The sequence below is a fragment of the Geotrypetes seraphini genome, chromosome 16, assembly GCF_902459505.1.
Source record: "Geotrypetes seraphini chromosome 16, aGeoSer1.1, whole genome shotgun sequence".
NCBI classification, from domain to species: Eukaryota; Metazoa; Chordata; class Amphibia; order Gymnophiona; family Dermophiidae; genus Geotrypetes; species Geotrypetes seraphini.
This window is the reverse complement of record NC_047099.1, coordinates 299,204-319,612: the sequence shown is the minus strand read 5'-3', so window position 1 is coordinate 319,612 and position 20,409 is coordinate 299,204. Positions and strand designations below refer to the sequence as shown.

Here is a 20,409-nt window from a genome sequence, read left to right as displayed (position 1 = left end):
TGATGGAATAAAAGAATGTGTGGGATAAACACACAGAACACTATATAGACAAAGGATAGAATCTCTGTTGAAACTTCTTGTTTCCTGTGGGTAGGATACTAGAGAAGGAGGGGGGCCTTGGCAGGAAAGAAGCAATGTGTGCTTAGCACTGCTGACTGAACAAGCAAGTTCAGAGGGCCGCCAAGGAGGGAGAATACCAGAGAATGTGGGGGAGACAGCAGGAGACAAAAAGCTGCTGGGGGTGGAGGAATCGAACTAAAGCATTCTGTCTCAAGTAACATTCTATGTGGGAAGTGAGATGGTGCCCATGAATGGAGGGGAAAGGAAGGGAAAAGATGGGAAATAGCTAGATTTGAGAAGGAAGAAAGTTGAATTTTAAAGATGGATATAGAGCAGGAAGTGAAGGAGAAGGCCCTAGAAACAGTTCAGAGCACAGGGAAGCAGAACCAGAGACACGCAATGAGATGATTAGTAAGATAAATTCTCAAATCCAACATATTTCAATTATTAAACTAAAAATAAAATCATTTGCCTGCATTGTACAAGGGGAATTGTGAGGATGCGCGTTATGTGATTAATTGTGCAATTAAAAATTTTAATCAGTAGTAATGACCTGTGAGGGAAAGGGGCTAAGATGGCGATGGGAATGATGTTGCTGGTGGTGTACCCATGGAATCAACCCCGTTTGATATGGAGAAGAAAAGGAAGGGAGCCACTTTCAGCCAATATTGGAGGAGTTTGGAGATGCGCTTAAACTCAGACCACCACCCCCTTTCCACTCAGCCAGAGATCATCAGGCAGCAGCTAGAAGGAGTTGCCTTGACTACTATTATTTATTATTTCTAAAGCGCCGAAAGGCGTACGCAGCGCTGTACATTTTAACATACAATAGACGTTCCCTGCTCAGAAGAGCTTACAATCTAATTTAGACAGGACATTTCAGGGTTGGGGAGATTATGGTAGAGGAAATGATACAGTGCGTATAGGTATCTGACCCCAACTCAGTGGTTAACCCACAATTTTGAAATACTAGATGTAGCTTCTTTGTTCCTTCAGACCAGCACAGAAACTGATGGGTTATAGTTCACCTCAACCAGCAGGTGGAGACTGAGAGATAAAGAGGTGAGCAACAAACTTTTGGCTGTAGTATAAAGTGGGCTGTGCAATCCTAAGTACCTTGTGTAGTCTTTCCTAGTTTAGTGTAGGGCTGTTGGATGTTGGTTAAATTGGCCTTCTTGTCCCTGGTTGTGGTGCCGGATTGAGCTTAGGGGGATCCTTTTGGGGGTCCATCCGACCTCGGGGGAGCCACATTTGACTGGTTGAGTCCCTCCCCCCTATTTCCTACACCTCCCCCAATTTTTTTCTTTAGAGGTGCCTCAGCTGTAAGCCTTGCCACCAACTACCACGAAGGCATATGGCTTTGAGAGCCATTGGGGTCTGTTCAAATTATATGAAAATTGTGTTGAAAAAAAAAGTCCTGAGGCAGTGCTGGTCTGAAGGGAAGCCTTCAGTTAAGGCTAATTGATTTTTATTGCTAACCGGCACTTTATTTTTCCCTTGTAGCGATTTTCGCAGTGACTACTTTTAAAAAAAAACACCTTAAAAAGTGCTCATTATCCCAGGACAAGCAGGCAGGTATTCTCACAAGTGGGTGATGTGATCCAACGGAGCCCCGATGCGGACGCCTCACAAGCAGTCTTGCTTGAAGAAACTCGCATGCACATGCGCGAGTGCCTTCCCGCCCAGCGCGTCTCCTCAGTTCTTACTTTTCCGCGGAGCCGAGAAGTCCGACTTCGACTCTCTGCGTGAAGTATTTTCACTTGTGCCTTCTTAAGTCCACGGTTTTCGGTTCTTTTTCTCTTAATCGCTGATTTTCATCGTGCTTTTCTTGTTTTAAAAAAAAAAAAATTTATTCCATCCGTTCGACCGGCCAGGCCACATGGCCGCAGCCCCGCGGCTTCGATCTTTTGGCGGAGCTCTTCTGGCCTATGTCCCGACCTGCTACCGGTTTTAAAAAGTGTTCCAAGTGCCAGCGCGCGATTTCACTGACAGACCCTCATCGATGCTGTCTTCGGTGTCTCGGGCCTCAACACCTCCCGAAATTGTGCCGGCCTTGCTCAACACTTACAGCCCGTGCTTTCAAGCGTCGTTGCATCTTGTGGGAGGAGCTATACAGCATGGAGTCTTCGATGGAGCTTTCGTCATCGAAGGGTGCTTCACCATCAGCCTCTCCCGAGGCTCTCCAGGCTTCCACATCTTCTGCTCCGAGCCTCATCAAACCGGCCTCGTTTGTACCAGCTCTGTCTTCGACGCAGGCTGCGGTGCCTTCCTCTGTCTCTTCAAGTCAGATAGCGCAGCAGCCCATTCTCCCGGTAGTGCTTAAAGTGCCCAAGGCTTCTAAGTCCAAGCACTGCCTCGAAGGAGCACGAAGCCCGTGCAGGTGGTCCCGTTGGTGACGCGGATCCATCCTTGCCGACTTCGTTCCAGACCTTACTTGAGAAGCAATTCATTCAGCTCTTTACCACAATGGGGCCGAAGCTTCTCTCTCAAATCCAGCCTGGGCACGCGGAGGTCTCCCGCGAGGTCGAGCCGCCTCCGGTGCCTCAGCCGTACACACACTCTCTACAGGGAGCAGAGTCTGTAGGTCCTACACCTCCCCATTTCTAAAATCCTAAAATTGCCGTTTTCTAGGGATTCCTGTTCCTTTCCTTGGCCATTTTATTGCAAAATCAGCACCTGCGGCAGCCAACTTAGATTTTCCCAATTTGAATAAAACTATTTTTTATAGTTAGGAGTTTCATTTTTGCTCCAAATTTCACAGATGGCCTCCCCAGGTTGGGATGGGATGGATTCATGCCTCGTTTGAAGCGGATGGCTGTTGGATGCGCAACCGTGTTTCACCTGCGCTGCAGCCCGCAAGGGGGCGACGTTTACATGGATGTGGTGCCTTCCACCCCCGGGGAGACCCTCCTTTAGCAATCTGCCCCAATTTCTGCAAAAATCGCATCTGGGGACTCTCAGGAGAGCGCTGGCTGTGTATTGGTGAAATGCAAGTTTGGAGAAAAGCCTCATAAGTCTTCCAAGCACTGAGATGCACAGGGTGGCTTTTGCCGCTGGAGATCATTTCCCCCCAGAATTTGTGAATATGCTCTATCGGGAATACTTAATTAAGAAGTCCATGCCTGTGGTCACCCCACTGATGTCTGGGCTGTCCGTGGGGACTACGCCTCCGCTCTTCGTTTCCAGTCCATTTGTTCATGGAATTTTGACGCATAGAGACTCTAACTTATCCGTCTGTTGTGGCATATTCTCTATTATGGAAAATCCTTGCACACTCCAGCCAATTTAAGCTGCCCTGGGATCTGAACAGTGGACAAGAAGTGTGTTTGTGTTTGTTTTGTACTTCCATTTTTTCTTTAAGTAAAAACCCAAAACAAAACCTTTATACTTTTCAATCAAAATTTACAGATTTGAGAATACTCCATGAAATTACAGGGAAATACTTTTAAAACCTATAGGATAGTTTTTTTCACTCAGAGAATAGTTTAGCTCCAGAACTCTCCCTTTTTTAAAGAGGAAATCTAGCAACCCTCCTGGAATGCGGCTACTATGTGGGTTTTTGCCGGGTACTTGTGACTTGGCTTCTGTGCAGAAGGGATACGGGGCTAGATGGCCTGTTGGTTTGACCCAATTAGGTTATTATGTTGTTAAATGTGCTGGACACTGGCAAAAAAAAAAAAAAAAAAAGAACTAGCAGCAACAGAACCTGGTATTCAGTGGCTCCTCGAGTAGTGCCATTGCCTGTTCTTTTAGACTAGACAGAGCATGGGAGCAGAAACAAAAATCTGGCACTTGAACCTAAGCAAGTAGTAACTTTGTCACCATTTATGCGTATAAATGGTGCACTCCTCTGGCACTCCTCTGGCACGTGCAGCGACGCAGCCGACACGCATGCGCACGTCGCTCTGCGCCTCAGTCGAACTGCCAGCAAGGGCGGCTGCGCTGCGAAAAGGCTTCTGGGTAGGCTGTCGCCACTTCCTGTTTCCGGCGAGGCGAGCGGGGCACCGGCCGCGTGTTTGAGCCCTGGACGGTTTCCTTTCAGGGGCGACATGGGACGGAAACTGGATGCCAGCAGGAAGGAGAAACGTGGGCCCGGACGCAAATCCCGGAAGCAGAAGGGAGCCGAGGCCGAATTGGCCCATTTCTTGGCCGCAGGTGAGTGAGCGGCGTCTGCTCTCTCTCTCTCTGTCTGCAGCATTTGGGCCCAGGGTGACTTCTCTTCCCTTCCCGCAGATGTTCCGGCGTCCAAGCGTTTATGTAGCCGCTCCCGGAGGCGGTGAGTATGGCCTAGATTCGGTCTGCGCATGCGCTTGCCCTCCCTACCACCTTTCCTGGTCCCTTTTATTCCACTTTAAACAGAAAAGCGATTCATACCATCATGGGCTCAATTTGGCTGGCACAGAAAGTGAAGAGGTCTCGCCCCGACTCTGCTGCCCTTCCCCAGGGCTGCAGCCACCAGGTGATGTGCCTCAGCTGGTTGCTCTGGAGAGTCGGCAGGGACGTGAGCGACTGGTCCTCAGCAGTCGCCTATTTTTTGATCGGATCAGGAGTAGAGAATGACATGGTGACAAAATTCATCACCGTTCCCGCGGATAACCGCGGGAAATAATCCCATGTCATGTTTTAGTGTCAATTTAACCTCAGTCCTTCTATACCAGCATTCTTCAAAGCAAAGTTTGAGGGTCAGTGGTTGTTGCCATTCATATTCTGATTCTTCCCTCTCTCCTTAAAGAATGATATGAAGATGGTTTCCCACGGGAACGGTGATGAATTTTGTCACTGTGTCATTCTCTAATCAGGAGTAAGGTTAGTGAATCGGGTCGGGGGACATGATCGGTAGATCTGGTGTCTCCACTGTGGTCTCAAAGGGGGCTACGGGAAGATCATCATCTTGTGGTAACTTCTCTTGTTTATTAGATGAAACAAATATATTTTTTGATTGATTGTTTTCTTCCTTTTTTTCTTGATTATATTTATTATTTTTGAGTAGAGCTGCAAAACGCTGCCAGGAACTCCCCACCCCTGTGGATAAGGCGAATGCAGACCATCAAGAGCTCTCCGCCCCACAAGATAAGAAGAAAGATTTCCATCAGAAACCTATAACAGGCAAGAAAAGTGAGTTACTAAAATGTCTGGAATCCCATAACCTGATGCTGTAAAGGGAAGTGCACACTGCTTTTCCATTTCCAGTGGCATACTCCTTTCATAGCTCACTCAAATTCAGCTCTTGTGACTATCCCAGTTCTTGCTAACTATTGTTCTTCTGCTAAACTCTTCCAAGTGCAGTTTCCACAGGCTAGGTGGAACTAATGTATACAAAATGAATGGTGAAGGAGCTGATTTTTGTTCTCTTCACACGGTGTGTATTTTTTTGCTCTGGCACAGCACATGAAATGCAGCACCAAAAGGCCAGCATCCTGGGCTTCAGCGATGAGAATGCTGAGTGGCTGACTCTAGCTAAGCGAAAGAGACTCCAGTCAGAGGAGAGCAAGGAGGAAGAATGTCCAGAGCTAGGTTACGGTAGTGAAGAAGACTCTGTATCGGATAATGAACATCTGTCATTAGGGAGTGGTGATGCAGAGGAGATGGTGGATGATTATGGCACTTCATCAAACAGTGAGTCAGAGGTGCGAATCTTTTAATGCATCCCATTTTGTCTCCACTATGCTCTCTGCCCAGGCTTATAATGTTGTCCTCTCTCCTTTCTCTCTTAACTGTTTGAGATATTGCTGTGTTTGGGAGTTATCACAGATGCTTCTTCAAAAATAAGAAACTTTGGAGTCGATGCTCATCAACCAAACAAAATTGGTCACTTTCTAGTAGCCTTTAACTAATATGTGAACCAAACAAGCCTAGAAAAATGAAGACAGATAAAGACCATTTGTGCTAACTATGCCATCTACTGTATTTGTTCTAAGCTTTCTTGAATTCAAGTACTTTTTTTTTTTTCCTCCATCATCTCTACTGGAAGTTCATTCCACACATTCACCACCCTTTCTAGGGAAAAGTATTTTATGAGATTACTTCTGATTATTCCCTTTTACCTTCATCCTGTGCCCCCTCAGTCCAGAGTTTTCTTTCATATGTTAGTGCAGTCAATTAACTATATCAAGCTTTTCACTTTTTTTAAAACCCATCACCGCAGGGATGGAAAGGGAAAAATGCTTGAGTACCTGAATAAATTTTTGTAAACAGTTCTGAGCTCCGTTGGGAGAACGATATAGAAAATTGAATAAATAAATACATTTTGTAAAAGTGTGGACGGAAAAAGCCTCGGAACCCAGTCTAGAAAGTATTTTTCTGCCTATGAGGTTTCAATAGCAGTTGTCATTAACTCCATATTTAAGTTGCAGTCCAAGCAATAATATCTTAAAGCATTATACTCAAAAAGCAGTCTTTGAGAGCTGTTACAAAAGATCCCACTGACAGTGACCAGCTAGAAAAGCCAACAGTTTTCTCAGTGCTTGTATTCACCCATTTAGTCTGAGAGAATTCCATTTCTAGACTGGGTTCTGAGGCTTTTCTTTCCACACTTTTATGTTTTGGTTCAAGTTTTATAAAAGACGTTTAAAAAGAATGAAAAGCTTGATATAGTTTGACTACACTAATAATATATGCTTGTTTGGTAGTGACGGATTCCCCGCTGAGGGTGCTGCACTGTCATACCTTACAGGAGTAGCCCTAGGAGTATCAGACTGCTCTGGTGAGGAGTGCCCTTGGTTTATTGGCTTATTTTTTGCTTTCATATATAGCAGCTACCAATTGAAAAAGCAGCTCGAAAGTTGAAATTGCTCCAGGAGAAGAAAGGAAGGTGAGTGAGGGGAGGGAGAGTGTTTGTTTAGAAGAACATGGTTTATTGTGGGAAAGGCAGAGTAGGGAGCTGCAGTTATAAAAGGGAAGGAGGTTTCTTTCAGACTTTGTTCAAACTATTTGGAATTTCTTCTAGAAACAAGATGTAATTTTAGGCAGTGAAACTCCAAATTGTAGTGCCCTGGGAGTTGTGAGTCTACAGATTTCCTGGATAGTGAGGATGAGAGAAGTATGAGTAGTTGTATATTGGTGAGAGATGTGGGGTCTCTTATTTGATGCTGGTGTTTTCTCTGCCTTGCCTTCTCTCCCCCACCCCTTCAAATATCACATTCCCTAGCAGGCAAGGCTCCAGTTCCAGAGATGACAATGATGATGCTGTGGCTTCAGATCTGGCACTGAATATGGATGTTGAAGAAGCCTTTGTGCTCCCCAGCAGCCAGGCAATTCAGGAGATATATATCCTATCACATTATCTTTTCTTACGCAGCTCACACCTGGGGAATCTGGAGCTGTGGCCTGCAGGGTGCTGGCTTGGGGCACTCTAGGTAGTGGGTGACAGCTGTGTAATTTTGTCTGTTATGTTCTTAACTCGTGGTCTCACCTCTTCACCCTACTGACCTCCATGTGATCCACCAGCGAATCCGTGACAATGTGGAAGTACTACAAAACTTTGCAACTCGGCGAGAAGCAGAACGTACACGGCAGGAATACCTGACACTGCTACGGAAAGACTTGGCTGTGTATTTCAGCTATGGAGATTACCTGATTGAAAAATTGATGGAGCTGTTCCCGGTGTCTGAAGTGAGAGGCGCCTCTTTGCTCCTTGCTCCACTCACTCTCTTCTTCCATGCTTTTTTTCTCTGGGTATATTTCATCTTCACGTCTCACATTCTCATGTGCTCTCTTATTTTTCCAAATTGTCAGTTAGTCGATTTCCTAGAGGCAAATGAAGTGCAGCGGCCTATGACTATCAGAACCAACACATTGAAGACACGGAGGCGAGATCTTGCTCAGGTACTGTTCTGATTCTTCTTTCCCTTCCTCATGGTCACCGTTTATCACTACATCCAGGTTTCCCCTCTGTTTTACTCTCCATCCAGGTGCTCATTAATCGTGGTGTGAACCTGGATCCTCTTGGCAAGTGGTCAAAAACTGGGCTAGTAATCTATGACTCGTCTGTGCCCATTGGTGAGTCTAGTAATTGTGCTGTCACCTCACAGGATCCTGTCTGAGCACTGAACATGAATGGGCTTCCTTAACACTGTTCTGCTGTATATGTGAGGCTTGAGCTGACATTATTATGAAGTAGAAAGCCTGCTGCGTTCAGAGTTAATTCTCTTCCTTCTTCTGTAGGTGCAACCCCGGAGTACCTTGCTGGACATTACATGCTACAGGGAGCTTCCAGCCTGCTGCCTGTCATGGCCTTGGCACCACAGGAGAATGAGAAGATCCTGGACATGTGTTGTGCACCTGGAGGGAAGACCAGTTACATAGGTGTTTACTTCCATCCTTCTTGTCAGACTCGTAGATCTTTCTTTTTTATTTACTAGAACTACACATATGTAGAGTGCCTTGTGAAATTCTTTATACAATTGGGTATTTTTACATTCTGCTGTCTAATGCATTTTGAATTGTATTTGTTTAAATGACAATTCTTTGTCACCTCTCCAGTCTGTTACAGCGTCACTGATGGGTAATAGCTCACCATGACTAGCAGGTGGAGACAAGTGTGTTTCACTGATCTACACAAAATACTTTACATTTTAAGTATAATATATATAGAAAAAATTTCTATTTATTATCTTAAAAAGTGGACTAACATGGCTACCACACCATTTCACCAACTCCAGACTCCGTCCCTTTCTTGCCACGTGGTATGCCTGGAACAGGCTACCAGAGTCAATATGTCATGCTCTGACTCTAGCAGTATTCAAATCCAAACTAAAAGCTCACTTTTTAAAAAATCTGCTTTCAACTCTTTTTTTTTTTTTTTTTTTTTAATCTTTATTCCTTTTTATTTCTTTCAACAAGTGTACAGTATTATTACAATTAATTTACATAACACACTTGGCATTCTTAAACAATATTATTATACATGTTTTTATTCCCCCCCCACCTCCCACCCTTTTCCATATCAATAAAATATTCCTTCCAAATTTATATATAATTATACATCCCTTTTTGATAATACAATTAATCTGACATGAAATCTGTCCCTCCCCCATCCTTCTTCCTCAAACACTTTAAACATTTTATTATACCCAGTAATGCACAACAATAAATATCCCATCCTATTACATATATCTCCTTATTTTTCATAACATCTTTCCAATATTTTTCCCTCCCTATCCCTCCCATCCCATTTCTATATATTATCCCCTAAGGAAAAAGAATAAACTTTACTCGTTATAATATTCAATTAATGGCCTCCACACCTCTTGAAATCTTTTAAAATACCCCCTCTGTATCGCAAAAAATCTTTCCATCTTATACATATGACAAACTGAGTTCCACCAAAAATTACAATTCAATCTAGAACAGACTTTCCAATTAGTTGTTATCTGCTTTCAACTCTTAACTCCCAATCACTGTCAGATACTTATACCCACTGTATCATTCCTTTACCAGAATCTCCCCAACCCTGAGATGTGCTGTCTGTCCATACTAGACTGTAAGCTCTTTGAGCAGGGACCATCATTGAATGTTAAATGTGTATGTCTTTCAGAGCTAAAGAAAAATGATAAATAGTTGTAATGGTAGTTAGTAGGAAATGATTATAGAAATATTCCCAAAAAATCTGCTCAACTTACAGTTGAGGCCTGGGGACAGGATCCCATCGTTTTTTGTTTTTGCTGCTGTTTCTCTTTTTTCTCCGGGATTAGACACAGTTTTTTTCCTGCTCAATCTTTTGTGGGAAGTCTGACTTTTCTCTCTTCTCTTTGGAAAATTTGCAGCTCTTTGTATTTTGCACAGTACACAAGTTTGCTTCTTGTCCTGCGTAGACTCTGGTTTTTTGGCATATTAAGTTTTTATCTACATATTTCTGTATTTGAGTCTGTCCATGTTCTGCATGTGGAACTGAGATTGGATGCTCTGCTGGTGTGCAGTTTCTCTATAGAAACCTGTAATCTGAAATTATTCTGCTTTCTTTATAAGACGTGAATTGGGTTCTAGGACTGATATAATGGTTGCAGAGTTGCCTCTTTCAACCTGCCTGTTTAGTACTGTTATGGTATGGTAGGCTGAGAGTGGAGGGGATTTGTGTGGGGATTACCCAGGTGATCCCAGTTGGAATCTTTTTTTTTTTTTTGGCTACACTCTGTACATGTTATTGGGACGTATTTTGTGGTTATGGAAAGTTTGCAGAACTGGGGGTTCAGGGTTTTTATTGGGTTTCTGTTTCATCCTAGCTCTGGGTTAATGACGGACCCCAAACCTCTTCCTGATGTAAGAGAAATGGTTGAGGGTCGGTGTATTCCAAAAGAAGCTTTTAAAGCTTTTTCTTTGGGGCCCATTTCTTGACATTAGGGATGTGGAGTTAGTACTCCACACCTCTGACTCCTACTGATATTAGGCTTTTAAAACTTTTTGTTCTCAATGTAAAGTACGGGTATATGTAATTTTAGATCCAGGACAGACAGATGATGTGTTTTTATTTTGAGGCTCATCTTTTTATTACTTGCATTTGTAGCTCAGCTGATGAAGAACACAGGCATGATTCTTGCTAATGATGCAAATACTGAGCGTTTGAAGAGTGTCGTGGGCAACCTGCACCGTTTGGGAGTCACCAACACGGTTGTCAGCAATTATGACGGTCGCCAGTTCCCCAAGGTGGCACCTTGCTGCGATTGCATTTTGTCTGCATGACTGTTTTGTCTGGAGCCTGTCTTGCACAGTGAGATACATTTCCCAGGAGCAGGCGGATGCTGCCTTCTCTACACAGTCTTCCCCTTCAAGGAGTGGTCGCTTACTGGTTCTCTCTCTCTCTTACTCTGTGCAGGTTCTGGGAGGCTTTGACCGGGTTCTTCTAGATGCCCCTTGCAGCGGCACTGGCGTGATTTCCAAGGACCCTATGATTAAAACCAATAAGGTATTACGCAAAGAGGGAAACTATGGCAGAAATGGGTTGGGTATTGAGACAGATACAGAGAGGCATCCTGGAGCAGGCAAAGTCCTTCAGGAGGATACAAATACGGTGGGTGCTGCGGGAGTATCTTCATGCAGTGCCTCTTGATTGAGTCACACTGGCTTCCTGTTGCCCATCATATTACTTTTAAATTTTTACTTTTACTTTTTAAAACATTGTCTACAAATCAACTCCAATTCATTAATAAATTACTTCTTCCCCATAGTACATCACGTTCTTTAAGATCTACCAATCAAAAACTCTTAACAGTTCCATCACTAAAAGTTTTTGGAACTCGTCGTCTTGATATTTTTTCTGTAATAGCCCCACAATTATGGAACAGCTTGCCCCAGTATCTAAGAGAAGAAAATGATCTGAAACAGTTTAAAGGCATTTTGAAGAGTTTCCTTTTTAAAGATGCGTTTAATTTATAAGCTTAATTAACGATTACTATTAAATTTTTTCCTTTTTTTATTCCCCCAATATCTACACTACCTGTTGTTTTTACATTTATGTTCTCTTTTATACATACGATTGTAGTTCTACCCTTTCTTCCCCCATGTATCTGTTAGTTTGTATGACATTATTTATTATTTTGTATGATAGTGTGTCAAACCTATGTATTCTTTTATAATTAATCTGATGTATTTACCTTTTGTTTATCTGTAAATCGCTTAGCAAATTAAATTAAGCGATTCAATAAGTCAAAAATAAACTTGAAACTTGATTGTGGTGGTCTCTTCCTGACTGGATTGGTGCTGGGTTCTGGTTGATTGTATACTGAGTTTTATTCTCAATACAGGTAGAAGTGGACCTGCAGCGCTGTGCACACTTGCAGAAGGAGCTACTCCTAAGTGCAATTGATTCGGTGGACGCAAATTCAGAGACGGGCGGATACCTTGTATATTGCACCTGCTCCATCACGGTGAGTCCTGCTCTTAATGCAAACGTGCACCCCCCTCAATAATTGGCAATTTATGACCTTTCAGTCTTGTCTGTCAGCACAGGTGGAGGAGAATGAGTGGGTTACAGAATATGCCCTGAAGAAAAGAAATGTGAAGTTGGTGCCGACTGGACTGGATTTCGGCAAGGAGGGATTCACAAGGTATGTGGGTAACAGTATATTAGAGGCCAACCAGAACTGATCTATAAAGTTTGGTTGTGTGAATGTGACCAATGGGGTCTACTGGGGCTTGTCAGAGCTTGCAGTTGGTAGCTCTCGGCTAAACCCACAGGAGATTACTCACCAGGAACTGCAAGCACAGGCTGGCAGTTGGGAGAGCCAGTTTAACAAGGACTTTACTTTGACATGTTTAGCTTCCCAAGTCAACGCAGATGTAGGTAAATATCCACTTTGTGAGTGTGTTAAAAAAAAAAATTAAATTGTGCACAAATAACGAGAGAACGTAGACCTGAGTTGTTACTCCTGTTCGGAGTATTGTTTTCTTTCGGTTTTCCAGTTCTTGGTTCTGCTTGGCTATTTGGCAGACTGAGGGAAATAGAGAAGGGAGTATATTATATACTGTCCCACAGTTTTGTTTTCAGTCTCCACCTGCTGGTCATGATTGGATATATACCCATTCGTAAAGATTAACCTCTACTGGTCTGGAGAAGCTAAAAGAAAGTAAATTAGCAGGTAAGAACCTAATTTCTCCTTCCTTCCTCAAGTTTGCCGTCGAAGAAGCTGACCCCGGAGCCTCTTGCGAGCACCGCGTCCTTGGCCTCTTCGAGACATCATGCTAAGCGTTCCTCCTCAAGTAGGGAATACTCTTCCTCAAGGTCGCCTCCCAAAAGAGCGCACTGCTGCGCCCCAACTCCAGACTCCTCTGGTATCGGTGCCTATGTTCGAGGATATGCTTAAGGCTATTCTTACCACGCAGATTTCCTCTGTTCTGGGTCAACTGGCCCCGGCCTCCGTCTGACCAGCCTTGGCGTTCTCTTGTGGTTGCTTGGGGTCCGGCCCACAAGTCTCGCCAATTGCCCTCGAGCGATTCTTCTTTTCCTGATTCGAGGCATGAGAATTTCAGGGTGTCCCGGGCGGGACCCCGGTCTATGGCTTCCATGTCTTTGAAGCCTATACCTTCAAAGCGGCAGCAGACTTCCCCGCTGCGTCGGGGCAGGTCTCCCATCCGCCTGTACCTCGGGGCCCTTTGTGGTTTCATCATTGGGCATGGATCCTTGTCTGACCTCTTCCCCGCTGATTTCTTCAGGGCAAGGGTTTTCTGCATCGGTGCCTGTCGGGGATTCACCCTTCACACCGACTTCTTCGAAGCTTCGGCTGGTGGTGCCTCAGACACCGGGCTCCTCCCCGATTCATCTGCGGCGGGGCCGGTCCTTTTACACCCCCGTGAGAGCTTAGTAGAGCTCCTCGATGTCCCAGGCTTGGGACTCGGAGGCCCCTGCTTATTATTCGAGGGAAGTCTCCCCCTCTTTCTCGGCTGCTCCGAGATCGTGGTCTACTTTGCCTCCAGAGGATGAGTCGTCTTCTCGAACCTCCTCCTTTACCCGGTTTGTTTTGGACATGGGCCAGGCTCTTAAGCTTGATCTCCAGTCTGAGTCCCGATATACTCAAGAGTATTTGGAGACTCCTTATGCTGTCACTGCCATTCCCTCCAAGATGGAGTCCCGTTACCGGATGGTCCCGGTCAAGGGTTTCGAGAATGCGCAGCTTTCCCATCAGTCACTGGTGGTCGAGTCTTCCTTGAAGAAATCAAACCTCTCCAAGGTTTACGCTGCTGTCCCTCCTGGCACGGAAGGGCATACGATAGACAAGTTCAGATGCCGCCTCTATCAGAACTCGATGATGGTGAACCGAGTTCTGAACTATAACTTTACCTTCACGTCCTATCTCAGGTACTGTGTGGACGCTCTCCTCTTGTTCCAGTCTGACGTGTCTGCTCCTTGGAGACAGGAATTCCGTCTTCTCCAGGAGACCCTTTTTCAACTCCGTCTCTATATGTTTCAGGCGACTTATGACGCCTTTGAGTTGTCCTCGAGGGTCACGGCCTTTGCGGTTGCCATGCGTTGCTTGGCCTGGCTCTGGATTGTGGACATGGATCCCAACCTCCCTTGTGTGAGGAACGAGCTGTTTGATGACTCCATCGAGGCTGCCACTAAACGCCTTTCGGAGCATGAGCGGTCTTTCGCCTCCTTGGTGAGGCTCAAGCCGAAAATTCCTCCGGCTCGTCAGTACAAGATTCCTCTTTGGAGGTATCCGCAGAAATCTACTCCTGCGTTCTCTCGCCCGCAGCAACAGCAGCAGCGTCCTAAGACCCAAACGCCCGCTCTGACGAAGTCTGGGCTGTCTTTTTGACAATTCCAGTCTGAGCCTGCGGGCTCCCTTCCTCCTGGAGCCCTCCCACCTACCCATCAGGGGACGCCTCCAGCATTTCTATCCTCAGTGGAAGAATCTTACCACAGACATGTGGGTGCTTTCCATCATCTGGGAGGGGTACTCCCTTCATTTCAGTCCCTCGAGTTTAACGGGGCAGTTCTAGACACCTGTCGTCTTCGCTCCTTTTTGCCTCGACCTTGTCAGGAGGCCCTGATTCAGCTTTGTCTCTCCTGTACTCGGTCCCGGCCTGTCTAATGATGGTCCTGCTCGGCCACATGGCCTCCACGGTTCTCGTGACTCCTTTTGCCAGACTTCACCTCCTCATTCCCCGGTGGACTCTGGCATCTCAGTGGAACCAAGCTTGGAATCCGGTGTCTCGACTCATTGTCGTGACTCCTTTGTTGAAGCAGTCTCTCTGTTGGTGGATGCTCTCTACCAATCTTTCAAGAGGTTTTCTCTTTCACGCTCCTCCCCCGGAGAAGGTTCTCACGACGAACCTTCAACTTATGCTTGGGGGCTCATCTGGACTTCGTACCCAGGGACTTTGGTCTGGTGCGGACCGTCTTTGTCACATCAATGTGCTGGAGCTCAGGGCGGTGTTCAATGCTCTGAAAGCCTTGTGTCATCTGCTTCACGACTGTGTGGTGCTAGTTCGCACGGACAACCAGGTTGCCATGTATTATATCAACAAACAAGGGGGCACGGGGTCTCTTTCCCTGTGCCAGGAGGCGATGCGGCTCTGGGATTGGGCGATCTGCCGCAACATCTTTCTCCGTTCGGTCTACATCTAGGGCCAGCAGAACTGCCTGGCTGACAAGTTGAGCCACCTTCTGCAGCCTCACGAATGGTCGCTTCACTCCTCGACTTTGCGTCGGATGTTTGCCCGGTGGGGGACTCCGGATGTCGATCTGTTTGCGTCCCCCCTCAATCACAAGTTGCCTCGTTTCTGCTCCAGGGTTTACACCCCTCTCAGGTTCGAGGTGGATGCTTTCCTTCTGGATTGGACGAACCTGTTTTTATATGCGTTTCCTCCTTTCCCTTTGATTCTGAAGACTCTTGTCATGCTCAAGTCCACTCATGCCACCATGATTCTGATTGCTCCTCGGTGGCCCAGACAGCCAAGGTTCTCCCTCCTGCTGCAACTCAGTGCCCGGGAATCTCTTCTGCCTGTTTTTCCCTCTCTGTTTACGCAGAGTTGGGGATCGCTGCTCCATCCCAACCTGCACTTGACAGCCTGGTTCCTCAAGACTTGATGGCCTCCTTTCAGTTCTCTTAGTCAGTCCTAGATGTTCTGGAGGTGTCTCAGAAGGAGTCCACTCGTCAAATTTATCAGAAGTGGACCCGCTTTTCTTCTTGGTGTGCTGCGCGGAGGCAGGAACCGCAGTCTGCCTCCTTGTCTTCGGTGCTAGATTATCTGTTGCACTTGTCTGGCGCTGGTCTCAAATCCTCGTCAATTCGAGTCCACCTCAGCACCATTGCTGCTTTTCATCGGCCGATCGATGGGAAACCACTATCTATTCATCCTGTGGTTTCCTGGTTCATGAAGGGTCTTTTCCACGATCATCCTCCCCTTAAACAACCTCATGTGGTTTGGGATCTCAATGTGGTCCTTGTTCGCTTGATGAAACCGCCCTTTGAGCCACTGGCTAGGGCTCACTTGAAGTATCTCACTTGGAAGGTGGTATTTCTTATTGCGTTCACTTCTGCTGGTAGGGTCAGTGAGCTGTAAGCCTTGGTTGCGGATCCTCCTTTCACTGTTTTTCATCATAAGTTGGTTCTTCGTACCAATCCTAAATTCTTGCCTAAGGTTATTTCGGACTTTCACATCAATCCGTCCGTGGTTCTTCCTGTGTTTTTCCCGAAGCCCCATTCTCACCCTGGAGAGGCGGCTCTGCATACGCTTGACTGTAAGCGTGCGCTGACCTTTTACTTGCAGTGCATTTCACCTCATCGGACTGCTCCCCAGCTCTTCGTCTCTTTCGATCCCAATAGGTTGGGGGCGTCCTGTTTCTAAACGGACCATCTCTAACTGGTTGGCCGCTTGTATCTCTTTCTGTTACGCTCAGGCTGGTCTCTCTTTGCCGGGTAGGTCATGGGGCATAAGGTCCGAGCGATGACAGCGTCTGTTGCTTTCCTCCAATCGAGCCCAATTGAGGAAATCTGCAAGGCTGCCACATGGTCCTCGGTTCATACTTTCACCTCTCACTACTGTTTGGATGCTTTCTCCAGGCATAACGGCCATTTTGGCCAGTCAGTTTTGCAACATCTGGTCTCCTAAATTGCCAACTCTCCCTCCATCCCTTTTGGTTAGCTTGGAGGGCACCCACATGTAGAGAATATGCTGCCTGCTTGTCCTGGGATAAAGTACAGTTACTTACCGTAACAGGTGTTATCCAGGGATAGCAGGCAGATATTCTCGCAACCTACCCACCTCCCCGAGTTGGCTTCTTTGCTAGCTATCTGAACTGAGGACACGCTGAGGAGACGCATGCCCTGAGTCGGGCGGGAGGGGCACTCGCGCATGCGCGGTACACTCGCAAGCTTGAAGATCTTCAAGCAAGTCTGCTTGCGAGAACGTCCGCTAGGGGCTCCGTAGATGACATCACCGCATGTAGAGAATATCTGGACTTAGGGACATTTGGAGCATTGAGATCAAGCATCAAATTAATGCGGCTCAATGGCCACGAATTTGGTCTTGGAGGATGAGATGTACTGTGTCTGCATCTATGAGACAAACTTGGTTCTTTTTGTTACATAGAGCATTTTGGACCCCAGTTCGAGTACAGAAGTTAGATAGCCTTTAGAGTTTTATATAAAAATTGTTTCAGTCTAGATTAGTATTTTAGGTTGCATTTCAGAGCATGAAATAAGAGGAGCTGTGATTGCATCTGTCTTATCTCATCACTCCACAGGTTTCGTGAAAGGCGATTCCACCCCTCGCTGAAGTTGGCACGTCGCTTTTACCCCCACACCCACAACATGGATGGATTCTATGTAGCCAAATTCAAGAAGTTTTCCAACATGATTCCAAAGCTTGTGAAAGGTGAGGGCAGCTACCTTCCTCTTCCTCCTCGTTCACGTCCTGGGGGGGGCAGAGGTAGCATGACACCTATCTCTTCAACCTCTGTTCCCTCCAAATCCAGCAGTAGCAGATAGTGAATTCTAGAGTTAATTTAAAAGCACCCTGTCATTCCCTCGCCAAGTTTATTTGTATAGGCCAACTATCAATGGAGGTTTTACATTCAGCTACTCCCTCTGACCCGTTGCACTCCATTCGGGATTTTATAGAACTCTTCTCCAAGGGTAAGAGCCCTAACCGATTTAGCTTTTCCTCATAGTTATTTTATCCCTTTCTTTGTACCACTTCTAATCTGACGATATCATTAGATACAGTGGCCAGAATTGTACATCAATCCTTTTCCAGATCATTTATAAATGGCTCTTCATCTTTCATGAGTTAGATAGATGGCCATTTAACTCTGCTCTAGCTGGTTCCCAACCCACAGTGGTACATTACTTCCTAGCCCATGGCTTTTTCATTTTCTCAGGAGTCTCTCATGAGGAACTGTTGCCTTTTCAGAAAATCTAGATAGACTGTCTCACCTTTATTCATACCTTTAAAAAATGTAGGAGATTGGTAAGGCCACGGTGGTTTAAAGGCACCGAAACACGTTGGCCTCTACTGTTTTGCTCATTGCTGTCATCAGGCTTATCCAGATAACCACTTTTTACGTCAATAATTTCTATTAAAATTTCCATAAAATACAATACAATGCATAAAACTTGAATTTCATATGTAAAAGAGAATATATTACAAATAATACTCATTAATGCTATCATAAATACTACAGTACATCCTCATATTTTAGCAGGCGCAAAAGTATAATAATCCAAAGGCTCCCAAACTTTTTTTAATGCAGCAACACGCTCAAACTTAGCAGTTATGCACACAGTGTTCCACCAGGTTATATATTCAACCCTCGATACATCCTTCCAGTGTTTTAAGATCATTTTAATGGCCAAATTAAGCAATATCCTTAATCATTTTGATAGATCTTCAGATATTGGTTGTCTAAGTCCAAGATGCCCCAGCACCATAACTTCTAATGGAAATGGTTCATTAATTTTCAGCACATTGCAGATAGTATCCCATACTTTTAGCCAATAATCTCGTATATTGTCATCTTTTAAAGATGACCAACATTTGTTTGATTGAACACTATTAATTTTTGACAATTTAGAAGCTTTGTGAAATAGGGATTGTTTAACTGCCGCTGATCGTAATGACTTGTTCCCAACATTCCTCTGAAACATCCTTCTTTATGTCAAATTGCCACTTCGAGGCAGCCCCTTGTTTAGAAGATATTGTTGACATGAAAGACAGCAGGCTCAGGGTGGAGTTATAGATTACCAATGGTAAGTTCTTTTGGTATTCTAGATGTATACAGTAATACTAGCTACTTTTTAAAAGTGACCGTCTGTCCCCAGTGTAATACGCTGGAATACGCAGTTGTAGCAAACCCTGGAAGGTCGATGCTCGGCATGGCGTTCAAAGCCAACAGCTAGAGATAGGTACTGGGAAGGGCGGTGAGGTGAATGCCAGAGGAGGCTCTGGTGCTTCAGGTGAACAGCAGTGCTCAGGGCTGGGCTGTATAGAGTGAGATGCAATTACAAACATATACACACGTGTTTCTTTCTTTGTTTCCAGAGGTGGATTCTGTCCTAGCAACTGAGCCCACATCATTGGATATTCCTGCAGCTGTTGCTGCTCCAGCTGCTAAGCAGGTGAAGAATAGCAAAGATCAAGGACTTGAGGTCAATGAACAGTTCAATGGGTTGAGCCCTGCCCAACATAAAACAGGAGTAAAGTGTAAGAGGAAGTCAGCTATGCAGAAGAGACTGCACAGGAAAAGTACCGCAGGCAAAGCCAAGAAACACATGTATAAGAAGTTTAAAAAGGGGAACTAGAAAGAGACTTTGCTGCACTCACCACCACGGCGAGAGAAGCAGGCGACTCAAGTCATTAAATAATGATGCTGCTTTGTGTCTATGTGTGATGTCTCAAAGAAGTGTTTTTATTAGCTCTGACCTTTTAAAAGCTAATCAGAAAATGTATTGTTAGTCCAATAAAAAAAAGTATCTTATTTTCTTTTTTTTTTTTCCTTTCTATATATTACCTTTTAAAGGTGGATTAACACAGATACCACAGTGTTTTTTCAGTAGAAATTGGCCACGAGATGAGTTAAGAGGATGAATTAGAAGATGCCTGCTCATTTTAATGGTTCTCTACGCAAGGAAAAAAGGAAACTTTGGATACTTCCCCAACATCCCCAATGTCTTCTGTTACATGGCATCCATCCGGCTAGAGTCCTTGTGCTTGGCACCCTCAGCATGTCAACTGAATTTGAGGCTGAGCTTGCCACCCATTTGAACATGATGACAGTGCAGTTCTGAAGACCATTATGCTCCTGTGGGAAAGGGCCCCAAATATTTTAGAGGCAACGGTGGTTGCTGGGTCCACTTTGGAGCCAAGGTCTTGTGAGAAGAGAGGTGAAAACAGTGGTGTGCATAAAGTAGGCTAGGTAGAATTGGGCTAGGCTAGGTGGGCTAGGTAGAATTGATTCCCTGGGGCTGGCTGCTGTGATTTCAAGCTTGCCACTCAGGCCCTTCTTATGTTAAAGGCTTTGCTAAAATCTAAATACACCACATCTAGCGCACATCCTCTTATCCAATTCTCTGGTCACCCAGTCAAAGAAATTGATCAGATTTCTCTGACAAGACCTACCTCTAGTGAATCCATGTTGCCTCTGGTTCTGTAGTCCACAGGATTCCAAAAACTTGACCTTTCTCTGTTTTAAAAGTGCAGTCTCCTGAAGCCAGTCTGTTCTCAGTGGTAGAGTGGTAAGCCTGTACATCTGTTGAGTACTTTGAACTTCCTCTCTATTGTTCATTGTCCTTTATCTGGCTGCTGGCCTGGACTTTGAGGCCCGCAAATGTCTTCTATACTCTGGGGTTATTACACCCAGGAAGCTGGGTCCCTCCCCCCTTCCCCCTCCTAGTTTCCCTTATTGAGGGACTA

General features: G+C 45.3%; 1 protein-coding gene across 5 annotated transcripts; it reads left to right on the top strand.

Annotated features, from left to right (window-relative positions):
- The first annotated feature begins 3,973 nt into the window (after positions 1 to 3,973).
- Positions 3,974 to 19,474, top strand: NOP2 (NOP2 nucleolar protein). Of its 5 annotated transcripts, none has more exons than XM_033925563.1 (16): positions 3,974 to 4,215; positions 4,294 to 4,336; positions 5,051 to 5,166; positions 5,446 to 5,687; positions 6,813 to 6,871; positions 7,208 to 7,326; positions 7,472 to 7,671; positions 7,795 to 7,884; positions 7,971 to 8,058; positions 8,224 to 8,364; positions 10,562 to 10,701; positions 10,871 to 10,960; positions 11,799 to 11,921; positions 12,004 to 12,101; positions 17,243 to 17,373; positions 19,039 to 19,474. In XM_033925563.1, exons 1-16 carry the CDS (start codon positions 4,110 to 4,112, stop codon positions 19,296 to 19,298), a joined length of 2,046 nt encoding a protein of 681 aa, XP_033781454.1. In that variant the 5' UTR covers positions 3,974 to 4,109; the 3' UTR covers positions 19,299 to 19,474. The 5 variants fall into 5 exon arrangements, with proteins under 5 accessions (XP_033781454.1, XP_033781452.1, XP_033781453.1 ...); XM_033925561.1 differs by having other exon boundaries at positions 3,975 to 4,215; positions 5,051 to 5,175; positions 6,816 to 6,871; XM_033925562.1 differs by having other exon boundaries at positions 3,976 to 4,215; positions 5,051 to 5,175; positions 6,816 to 6,871; positions 7,211 to 7,326.
- Positions 19,475 to 20,409: the final 935 nt, after the last annotated feature.

Excerpts from the sequence above, each read along its gene's own strand:
- NOP2 (XM_033925559.1), top strand. The coding sequence starts at position 4,110 with ATGGGACGGAAACTGGATGCCAGCAGGAAGGAGAAACGTGGGCCCGGA. Across the intron at positions 10,961-11,798 it reads CTATGATTAAAACCAATAAG|GTAGAAGTGGACCTGCAGCG; the intron begins GTATTACGCAAA and ends TTCTCAATACAG. Across the intron at positions 17,374-19,038 it reads GATTCCAAAGCTTGTGAAAG|AGGTGGATTCTGTCCTAGCA; the intron begins GTGAGGGCAGCT and ends CTTTGTTTCCAG.